This window comes from Impatiens glandulifera, chromosome 8 (genome assembly GCF_907164915.1).
Source record: "Impatiens glandulifera chromosome 8, dImpGla2.1, whole genome shotgun sequence".
In the NCBI taxonomy this organism is placed as follows: Eukaryota; Viridiplantae; Streptophyta; class Magnoliopsida; order Ericales; family Balsaminaceae; genus Impatiens; species Impatiens glandulifera.
Window position 1 is genome coordinate 11,103,614 of NC_061869.1, and position 11,270 is coordinate 11,114,883.

Sequence of the window (11,270 nt, forward strand, 5' to 3'; positions counted from 1 at the left end):
ATAATTTCTTATACTAAAAATATTTATTATCATATAAACCTTATTTTGCTTCTTCTTATTAATCTATTATTTAACAAAATAAAAATAATACAAATCAAACGTCACTATAAAAACAAGTTATTCAAACACACTAATCGAGTACATCATTAAAGAACAGTTATCAAAAGAGATTTTTCAAACAAAAAAAAAAAATAGTTACATTAAATGTTGGATAATAAAGATATAAATTTTATTCATATTATGATTTTTTTTCTTACTAAATATTAAATTGGACCGACCTATCAAATAGACCTATAAATAATTAATTGAATATAGCTTGTGGAAGTTTTAATTTGTCATCCATAATTAGTGTTTTGTTAATTTTTAGAATAAATCTTTGGCAATATAATTGTAATTTTTTTTACTGTCATTAGCTCTAATATGTATGGTTTCTCTTTTCATTGTTTAAATTTAAGTTAATGTTATATTTTGTTTCGTCTACCATTCTGTTTGATCGAATTTATCATTTCTTTATGGATCGTTTTTTACTAATATCGGTGGATTGTCTTTGTGATATATTTTTTTAAGTTTGTGACCTCGTTAAAATAAGATAAGTAATGTTGCTAGATTTGATTTTTCATTTTTATTTGAAAGTTGTCTTATATGTAATCTTCCTTTATTTGTATTTGTTACTCATTATTTTAACTAGAAAAAAAACTTATTTTTGTGTTACTTCTCATCTCATAGGTTATGAGAATTTAAACAAGATCATACTTGGAGTCACCCTTAAACAATTATAAGATTGTTGAATTTTCCAATAAAATTTTAATTATGGTAAATTTGTCATATTATTTAGCATATAATTTTTTTTTATTAAAATACTTAAAAAATTATTTAGGGGAATTGTAAAATTGAGGCTACCCATTGATAATTTTGGATCTTTATTTTTAAATCTCGCAATTTGAAACTCTTTATTGTTAAAGATTAATGTCACTAATTTAACTACTAAATTTTAAAAAATTGAAAGGTTTTGACCACTAAATTTTAGAGAATCGGTATTCAAAACTTTTAATTCGATGAAATTAGGTAATTATTTGGTGACATGAATATTTTATTTATTTGTAAGTGTCACGTAACCATCTATATATATATATATAATGATGCTTAATTTTGAAAATGTCCGGATTACCGGGTCGAGAGCTTTGGTTAATTTGGTAATATATGTGAGAGTAAATGGATACTTAGGTCGGATTCTGAGTTAATCCGCCCATAAACTTAAAACGGTTAAAAATAAAATTAAAAATGTTATAGGTATGTTTTGAACTCACAACCTAACAAAAACAAGCATAACTCTTTAACCAACTAGACTAATAACACTTTATATTTTAAATTCAACACCAAATTTAAAGAACGCGGAACGTTGTAACAATATATTTTTATTTGTGTATATTGCACGGGGATCTTTCTAGTTAAGTTAACGATGTTTTAATCCATTAAAAATAAAATCTTGTTTTATATAAATTATTAAAAACTTCACATTTTAAAGATTAAATGAAAGTCTAAAATCTCAATTTAAAACAATTTGACCATTCCAACTATTTTTATTTAAAACATCCATCTCCATAATTTAAAATATATAAAAAAAGAAGAAGACACTTTTACCTTAAAAGCTGAAACAAATAAGATGGCGGCTAATGGCGGTATTTCAATTTAACCTCCTCTTTTCACGGAGAGACGTCGATGGTCGTCGTCGCCGGAGCTCCTTTAAATACCCCCCGTCTTCTCCTTCTTCCCCACCTAATCTCTCTCTCTCTCTCTCTCTCTCTCCCTCTCTACTGTTTTCTTTTCCTTTCTTTCCTTCATCTACAAATTCATTACCTTTCCTACTACTAATCATGAACACAGATTTCTTCTTCACCGGACTTGTTGATTCGGAATTGTTATCCGCCGCCCAACAATTCACATACCCATCAGAGCAATCGCCTCACTGTTTCCTCACTTCTATCTTTGACAACTCATTGGAACCCCCCTATCCCAGCTTCGATTCTTCCCTAATCTCCACAGTTTCATCTCCCAATTCGGCCACTTCAATCCAGGACCACACCTCACCAAACCCATCTCATCTTCTGTTCAATCCTTCACGACCCAACTTACAACAGCCAATTATGATAAATACATCATCACTCTCCTTAGCCGATCCCATGTTTGCAGAGAGAGCTGCGAAGTTTCAAAAGAATCAATTTGGTATACAGAATCACATCGAATTGCCTCATATATCTTGTACATTAACCTCTTCAAATGAAGACCCAGAACATAATTCACTTGGAGAAGGTGAGTTCAGGGTTCCTATTGATTTGAAAACGAGGAAAAGACAGGCAAGAACTAAGGGGAAGAAGATAATGGAAAACAAAGTTCCTTTCACTGGCAATGCCTGCAAGGTGTTTACCAAAATGCTTAACTGAAAGTTAATTTAACTCTTACTTAATCTACTAACATCAATTGACTATTTTTAACCTCTGTTTTCAGTTGGAAGAGGAGAATGGCGAACCAAATGCTAAAAGATCGAAATTGATCAAAGCTGAGAATGATGCAAATGAGCCTCCAAAGGACTATATTCATGTTAGAGCAAGAAGAGGTCAAGCCACTGATAGTCATAGTCTAGCTGAAAGAGTAAGAAATATAAACGCAGTTCAATTCTAGTTTGATCAGATTTAACTCATCCTAATATCTAATGATTCGTGTTTAGGTTCGACGAGAGAAGATTAGTGAAAGAATGAAGCTTCTCGAAAATCTTGTTCCTGGTTGCAGTAAGGTAGGCAACAAATTTATAACTTAACTTAAAATTGATGTTGTTATTAACTGAAATATTTGGAAAATTTGTAGGTTACTGGAAAAGCTTTAATGTTAGATGAAATCATAAATTATGTTCAATCTTTGCAACGACAGGTCGAGGTAAGATTTTGATTTTCCATCAATGATGAATTGATGATGATTGATGAAAATCTGATTTGATGATTGAACAAACTTGTTTTCTTCTTCTTGTAGTTTCTATCTATGAAGTTAGCTACTGTCAACCATACAAGATTGGACTTTAACTTAGATAGCAGTTTCTTCAAAAAAGATGTGAGAATTATGTTCTTCATCCTTTATTTATTTATTATTATTGCACTGAAATTGATGAAAAGAAAAACTAAACAATTGTGGTTCTAGATGTTTCAGCCAAGTGGCGTCTACCCATTAGGAACTTCCCATGCTTTCGACTGCACTGAAATTGACGGTCAATTGAATTGTGGCTCGGTTGACCCGATGGTATCATGCCTAAACATGGTTGATGAATTTGGCCAAGTTGGTTCGAGGGTAATTGACAATTTATCTTATGATCAATCTCTTTGAAGAAAGAATTGTTAAAGAGTCAGAGTTTGAGCCTTGAAATGGTCTTCCTTGAAAAATCGGAATGTAAGCCAGGCCCCGATAGGGCCTTGCATGGTATTACGCAAATGGGGAATCATGGTTAGACGACACCTCACATTCTGATTACAGAATGGTCATGCCTGGGTCCATCCTAAGGATGATGGGAAGTTTGGACCGGGCTTTGTAAAACCTTCGATTTCAAAGAGAAATGTTTCTCCATATGATTATTTTCTGTTGGATTATCTGGATGGGAGGAACATGCGCGTCTGGTTTTGAACTCAGGTTAGGTCGGGGATACGACTAGTACTTCAGCTAGGATATTGTAGACTGATGGAGGAGATAGCCCTTAGGACCCATTAGCTTTTTTTTTTTCTTATCCATGTTCAATAGTATGTTGTTGATGATGCTTTCATTCTTTTCTTTTTCAACTCTTTTCTTTTGGTTTGATGTTGTTGCTGAACCGTTATTGTTATAAAGTAAAGCTCCGATATTATTCAATTCAATATAAATCACAGATGCGAGTAATAATAAAGAACATGTATAAAAGGAAATTTTCACCATATTGTCAAAAGTAAATAAAATATAAGATTACTCAATAAACTTGAACTAAAACCATATCAATATTGAAATAGTCATGTTTTCTTTTATTCTACTCCGATCCCGGTTAAAACTCGTATCAACATAACGCTAAACATATTTACGTACACAAATTCAGTATGTCAAAAGAAAAATGGACTTCAAAAACTCGAAACAACTTAAAAAATGGAGAAAAGGTTGGGATAGTGGTATGAGCTTTCTTTGAAATGGCTGTCAATTTTGATGTAAGAAGAAAAGAGTTGCCCATATAGGTAATGGCTAGAAAGAAGCCATCATCAATTTATTGATTTGATTTCAACTCATTGTCTATAGGATGATATGATGAGTAAAAAGAAGGAGAATCTTATTAGGAAATCATGAACTCATGGACTCTGCTAGTTTGATTTTATAACTTTTGGTCTTATCAAGTAAAAGTTTTCCTTTAGATATGATTGATCTTGATTCTTTTGCCTTCTTAATTAATACCCTTGTTAAAATTTGTAATCTTAAACAAGAATTTAAATGTTTTGTCGTGTTTATTTGATGTTCGAGTGTTCATTGTCTCCGATTGAAATATGTCACTTTATATCGCAATTAACAAATAGAATGAAATTGCTTTATATAAAATCATTTGTAAGGTTGTATATATAATTTTATATATATATTTGTCACATTCTGTGTTAACTTTTTGATAATATAAAGTATATAAAAAAATAAATGGGTTTGTAAGAAGATAAGATATAACATGTGATGTTGTCTTAAGGTGCTTTTAAAATGAGATTATGTTACTAATTCACTGTTAACCGCGTAATTTGGTGGGGGTCTAATCTTACTAACCTTTGCTTTGCTGCAAACCAGCTGTGTTGTGGGCTCCTTACTCAACCTTTTCAAATAAAGTCTTAATCTAATCTCCATTATTAAGATTTCTTTTTAGCTCTCAAATCTCAATATCAAATATTATAACAATTATATCTTTAAACTTTAAACAAATATATTAAAATATTTAGAAACAAAATCATTATCGAGTTGAACCACGTATCTAGAAAATGCAAGGTTCAACCACATTTGAGAAACCCGTGTTAAATTCTTCTCGGTATAAGTTTGAGTTCTGTTAACCCATCTTCCATTCAAAAGTTAAGACCCGATCATGTTCTTGATTCAATTCATAGTAAATGAGTAGTAGAATAAAGAGATTGAATCGACGACTCACTTACTTTTGTATTATCAAATGTGACTAGTATTTGAGTTTTTTTTTGAAATATGACTGAGATTCACTAAATGATGTCCGAGTCTTTGGATAGTTACTGTAAAATTTGGATTAAGGAGGTTTATATGACAATAATAATTTAGGTTATCATCCTGATTATTTTCTGATGGACTATCTAGTTGAAGAGAGAAATCGTTGAATTTTCTATAAACGTAGAGTAGTCATATGATACATATCATTCATAATGCTAGTATGATGACGTTTTTTTTATATTCATTTTGGAAAACCGGTAAAGTTATTCGGTCTTCTTGTGAATCTACGAACTCGATAAATTCTTAAGTAATGTATTGTTATTTTTTTTCTTATTTTCATGATTTATGATTTTTTTCTCATGTTTGTTATTATGTGCTTAAACAATTATTATCATTTTTAATATATATAAACCGTTTAAATAAAATAAAAAATAGTGATATTGAGATATATATACCTCTTCTACTAATGGAATCTAGCAGTTAAAATAAAAACAAATAAGCACGGACATAATGCAGATTTCAGTAAAAATAAAAAATAATGGAAGATTGTAGTGGCATCATAATTATGAAAATTTTAAAATTAATTGCAATGATTTTAAAATCAATTAAATTAAACCCCACAAGATTCGTCCAAACGGACAAAAATGTAGTTAAATATGTAATTTTAAATTAGGTGAAAGGATGCAAAAAAAAAAAAATAATATTTTAAATTAATTTACAGACTTTTTGGTCCAGGGATGTTTGTGGATTATAATAATAAAAGAGCACCAATCAAAATTGATACGTGTCAATGGGATTATAACTTTATTAATTTATTTTTATTACTTTTTAATTTAAAAAGAGATCTTCAATCCTCAATTCTCCATCCTTCCATTTCTTTATATAAATTACAGTAGAATCATGGCATGCTGTTTAAAATATAATATATTATGATATTTTGCTTTATTGGTTAATTATGAAAAAAAAAAAGCATTTTTGTAGTTTAATTGATGTTAGTTTTGTTTTAATTAATAGTGAGAATCTCTTATTATATGTTAGTTTAATGTACAATTAATAATAAAACATATTCAATATATATAGAATGAGTGAACATATGTATACATTAACATTATATTTAATTATAAAAATTGTTTATGATAGTAAAGAATGACTTAAAAACAATACAGCCATATTATTTTATATATTATCGAGCCGGTAGGTATTCGAAAAGAACGATTCATCGACTTCTCAGAACGAATCTAAAATATGTCAGGATAATAACATTATTAAGGATATATCCGACTATTATGACAATGAATGTTCATTATATTAACTAACTTTTATTAATTTATGACACAAATTATTATATTTCTAGTTTAATTTAAAATATATAGTGTAGAACTCCTTAGTACTGGGTGATAAGCAGATAATTGAAAGTTTTTTAAATATGGATTTTTATTGCAAATAATATGATATTGGATAAATTTTTTGACATATTTAATGTTTTATTTTATTTCATTCATTTATAAGATTCATTTTAGAGTATTAGTCTGTTCTGCTAAAGAATTTTTTTTTTAAGAAAAATTAGCATGATTTTCTTTTAACTTAAAAAGTGACTTTTGATTATTTAAATAAGTTTGTTTATTTATTTAAACTATCCTAAAATTAAAAAAATATATAAATCTCTTTAACGTTTTAAAAATATTTGTCAATTATTATTGATGTTTATTAATATTGTTTTTTTTTTGTTGCTTAATAATTTCTTGATTATTATTCTTTTTATTTTCTTTTACATGAATGACAATTTTTTTTAATGTTAATTTTCTTTTAACTATTTTATCATATATATATATATATATAAATATTATATTTTTTAATAAATACGAGATCATATTAGTTTTTGAATATAAATAAGCCCAGTGGGCCTCCTTCACAAAATAAACACGATGTAAGAAAAATAAGAATAAATTAACAATAGAAAACAAATTAATCCAATAAAAATTCTATATATTTTCAGCTAATTTCTATATGTTTTGCTCTGCGTTTTTTCATTCCATGATTTAAGTACTTAATTTTTTTATTATATTTGAAAGACTCGCATTACCTAGCTGTCGTTGAAGTGAGAATCAAATTCGTTACTTTTATCTTTTAAGAATCACTTACTTTTAATCTTTTATAAACTAACGGTAACAATACGTAGATATCCCCGTATCCTTGAGAGGTCTTAGATTCGAGCCCGTTTTGCGCTTGATTAAATGTATTCGCGAGTTATGTGTTTAATTCTTTTGTGGACACATTTTTCTGTCTATTGTTTTAAACCTTTTATGAACCTCTCTTGCCACATAAATTATGTTAGTAAGTCGATGTAATTTGTTTTCGATTAAAAGTAGTTTAAATAAATGCACTAAATATAATACTTTAATTTAAACTTGTAGAAATAATAAAATATGAAAATTATTATTTAAAATAATTAAACTATAATAGTAGTAGGTTTAAAACTTAAAGTTAATTTTTTTTTTTTAAAGATAAAAAACCTTTTAAATAATTTAATTGAAAAAAAGACTATAAATTAGATGAGACTGAGAGGTTTTATGATAGAACAAGATAAGACACTTTAAGACGGATAAGACAAAGGGACCAAACCATGTCTTCTTATTCAACATTATTTATTAGCTCATTCTTATTATTTTCTAACTTGACTATCTAAAACTATTATTCCAACTAACTAATTAAATTACTAATTAACAGACTAACTAAATATTATAAAAAACAGTTAATTACAAGTCAAGTCAGCCATGTTTTTATCATAAATTATTTCAAAAAATAAATCTCAATAAAATCAGAAGGCTAGGAAATCAGAGAACCGAAAAATTGTGTCGTCTTCTTTGTAAGACTGTCTTCCCACTCATTTTTTGACGTATCTAACGTCGCTACAAATCTTGTAAACTTCGACGTACTTCTTTCAAACGTCGGTAACCAAATCGCTCGATAACAAGTTTTTCTAATCATGGACATTTGTGCAAGTCATGTCTCAACATCTTCTTTCAAGACTATGTCTATCGGCATTTTAAAAAAAAAAACATCGTCGATTCCCTAAACCATTTCCCCGGACCTCAAAGATAAGAAGACACAGCATTGATAGCATTGACACTTGGGTTTTAGTTCATATTTTTTTGGGCAAATCAAATTGTTAGAATTTTACAAATTGAATGTAGGTTTCTTTGGCTTGCTTCCTGTTAGTTGTGCTTTCTTATTGAAAAAGCAGAATGTTTGGCAATTGCTTTTGTGTGGATTTTGGTGGTCATCAGATATGGAGTTACCCAAAATGGAACATGTTTTTGCTTAATTGATAGTCATTAGTCATCTCTGTCTTAGTTCAATATATCATGAGGGGAGTGGATTTTTATATTACTTTTGTAAGAAATCAAAGCTTGGATTTTGCAAAGAAAGAAGAGTTCCAAACACTATTAAGCAACAATACACTTGAATAAATTAGGTAATTCAGTTCACCTAAATGCAATATTCTCCTTCTATAGATCGCTATCTTCGACTTTTTCCTCTCCACTTGATGTTTTTCCATTCACTGCCATGAGCTCAGTGTCGAATATCAGCGTCGCACCACCTGTAATAATGAACACAATTCTCATTCATTTAGTGTCTGTCAAAAACTTACTGATTCTAGCATATCTCCATCAGTGAAGTATACATATCAAAGACAGTTACCATGATGATCAATGAAGATAGATGCCTACTGCTAGTTTGACACACATATACATACAAATGATTCATAAAAATAGAGGTTTATTTTTATGACAAAACAGTTGGGAAGAAACAAATTCAAATGCATGCCATAATTTCATTTTTTACTATTTGAATTACCTGGGATTTTTGGTGGTGAACCATTATCTCCATAACCAAGTTTTGAAGGTATTTTTAATTTTCTCTTTTCTCCAACACATGCTCCTAGTAGCCCTTGATCCCATCCTGGCAACAAGGTTATGAAGAAAGAACACATTATATTCCTTAGATAAGAAGGCAATTCATCTAGAAAATAAATTCACTTCATTGATCTTTAAACAAAAGAAAAAGTGAGAAATGTTTTCCTAGAAATCTTACACCTCACTTCAACATGGGACGTTTTTAGTGAGAATCGAACCAGACCCTTTCCACATGAACTACCCAGTGGGCCAGTACACATGAGTTAAGTTGGTGTTTTCTGAAAATGTGACAGTAGAAGTAGGATATAATAGAACTAGGATAAGAGTAATATGGTAATTAGTAGTAGTACAAGGATAATGTGTTAGTAGCTTATAAATAGTAGAGTATGTACATAGTATTTCCATTGTTCATCTCATCAATTCTACTACTACTAATTACCACACTAACCTTATACTACTATTATATCTTACTACTATGGTAACAGATAACTAGTCAAGATGAAAGGTTTAAGGTAAATCAGCATAGAGCTAAAAACTCAGTCGCAAATGGTGGAAGCATGTTCTAGTCCTTGATCGATATGCAGTAAGCATAGTAATCTTCAAAGCTATAGTAAGCAATGTCAATTGCATAACCCATCAATCATCCTTTGTATCTAAGATAATTAGCAGCTTTCACTCAATGGTCCAACTAAATACAATTCCACCAATTTTTCATTTCCACATACCTTTAATCACTTGGCCACCGCCAAGTTTAAACTCAAACGGATCTCCCCTTTCAAAACTAGAATCGAAAACAGTTCCATCAGTGAGTTTTCCCTGCAATGAATCAACAATTAGCCACACATATCAAAGAATGAGGCATCTAGGGTTATGAGCAGAACAAGAAAAATCAAAAGACAAAACATTACAAAATAACTTTTTTTCTTTTACCCTATAATGAACTTTGATTCTATCACCTTTGTGTGCCTGAATATCACAAATTGCTGGCTTATACTGCAATGCAAAGAAGAATCAGAAGACCTCAAATTAGCTCAAAAACGCCAACATGTACAATTTCATACAGTTACATAAATGCATCATAATAGATTATTATAGATCTGTGGATTAATCAGCCAACATTCATACAACTATATACTCGATCAGTTCGAGAAATCAAATTACGGAAACACAGTCATACCTTCACTCCGATTTGCAACTCAGTAACATCGCCAGACTTCTTTGCTGAAGCTGAAAACGCAGATCGATCGATGATGAAATGTTATTATAAATTACAGTATGAAAGTAGAACATAACAGTTTAAGAAGAGGATGATGTTATATATATATGATACCTAATGAGACGACAATTAGAAGAAGCAATAGAGAAGAAGCAGTAATCACTGAAACATTAAGAATCATCTTCTTCGCCATTGTCAAAGCTCGTTGATTAGCCGCGGCGATTTATGCATATATATATGTAAAGACGACTAAAGAAGAACACGGCATACGTAGTTACAGAGGATACTGCCAATCATGTATGGCCACATAAGCATGGTTTGGACAAGAGACTTCTCTGATTGGTCCAGGTACATTTGTAGTAATTTAGTTTTAGTCTTATAATTTTGGACTTTTATAGTAGACTTTAAATATTAAATAATTTTGGAAGTGCATAAATTTGAATTTTTTTATGATAAATTTGAATGTTCTGACTATTGAGATGTTAAATCTCTTTTTTTTTTAAAATCTTGGAGTTCCTTATTTTTAAAATCATAAAAAAAAAACAATTAAAAATTTCAAACCCAATTAATTTATTGTCAATGTTTAATTTATAAAAAAAAAGAATTTCACTAATTTAATTTATAAATTTCAGTAAATTGAGAATTTTAAATTAGTAATTAAAATCCACACTTCATTAAATTTCATAGTTAAATTAGTAATAACGTATATTTTATTTATTTATTTAAAAATTGTACGTAAATAATAAGTTAACGACCCTAAAAACTGTTAATATTTTGTATAACTCTAATAAGAGGAGTGATATGAGAGGAAATTTAGGAGAGAAAATATGAGAGGGAATGATGCGTCCACACTAAAAAAATAATAAAGGTGAGGAAAGAAGAGAGAAAATTTGTTAATTTTTTTGGGCCACGTAATTCCCTTTAAGTTTTCT

The 11,270-nt window shown here is 29.4% G+C and overlaps 2 protein-coding genes across 3 annotated transcripts; one reads left to right on the forward strand and one right to left on the reverse strand.

Annotated features, from left to right (window-relative positions):
• Positions 1-1,641: 1,641 nt before the first annotated feature.
• Positions 1,642-3,893, forward strand: LOC124912490 (transcription factor bHLH78-like). 2 transcript variants are annotated; one of them, XM_047453119.1, is made up of 6 exons: positions 1,642-2,417; positions 2,506-2,649; positions 2,726-2,791; positions 2,863-2,931; positions 3,025-3,102; positions 3,190-3,893. In XM_047453119.1, the coding sequence occupies exons 1-6, from the start codon at positions 1,674-1,676 to the stop codon at positions 3,370-3,372; spliced, it is 1,284 nt and encodes a 427-aa protein (XP_047309075.1). In that variant the 5' UTR covers positions 1,642-1,673; the 3' UTR covers positions 3,373-3,893. The 2 variants fall into 2 exon arrangements, with proteins under 2 accessions (XP_047309075.1, XP_047309076.1); XM_047453120.1 differs by having other exon boundaries at positions 3,199-3,893.
• Positions 3,894-8,566: 4,673 nt separating this feature from the next.
• LOC124912059 (peptidyl-prolyl cis-trans isomerase FKBP15-1-like) lies at positions 8,567-10,586 on the reverse strand. Its single transcript, XM_047452615.1, has 6 exons — positions 10,453-10,586; positions 10,300-10,349; positions 10,053-10,115; positions 9,848-9,938; positions 9,064-9,168; positions 8,567-8,806 (listed from the first exon to the last, which is right to left on the reverse strand). The coding sequence occupies exons 1-6, from the start codon at positions 10,529-10,531 to the stop codon at positions 8,715-8,717; spliced, it is 480 nt and encodes a 159-aa protein (XP_047308571.1). The 5' UTR covers positions 10,532-10,586; the 3' UTR covers positions 8,567-8,714.
• Positions 10,587-11,270: the final 684 nt, after the last annotated feature.

What these genes read in the sequence shown, in the direction of transcription:
- LOC124912059 (XM_047452615.1), bottom strand. Translation starts at nt 10,531, where the DNA reads ATGGCGAAGAAGATGATTCTTAATGTTTCAGTGATTACTGCTTCTTCT. An exon ending in TCTAATTGTCGTCTCATTAG is followed by an intron (nt 10,350 to 10,452) that starts GTATCATATATA and finishes CTGCGTTTTCAG; the next exon opens with CTTCAGCAAAGAAGTCTGGC. An exon ending in TTCACCACCAAAAATCCCAG is followed by an intron (nt 8,807 to 9,063) that starts GTAATTCAAATA and finishes TCATTATTACAG; the next exon opens with GTGGTGCGACGCTGATATTC.
- LOC124912490 (XM_047453119.1), top strand. Translation starts at nt 1,674, where the DNA reads ATGGCGGTATTTCAATTTAACCTCCTCTTTTCACGGAGAGACGTCGAT. An exon ending in TCACTGGCAATGCCTGCAAG is followed by an intron (nt 2,418 to 2,505) that starts GTGTTTACCAAA and finishes CTCTGTTTTCAG; the next exon opens with TTGGAAGAGGAGAATGGCGA. An exon ending in GTCATAGTCTAGCTGAAAGA is followed by an intron (nt 2,650 to 2,725) that starts GTAAGAAATATA and finishes ATTCGTGTTTAG; the next exon opens with GTTCGACGAGAGAAGATTAG.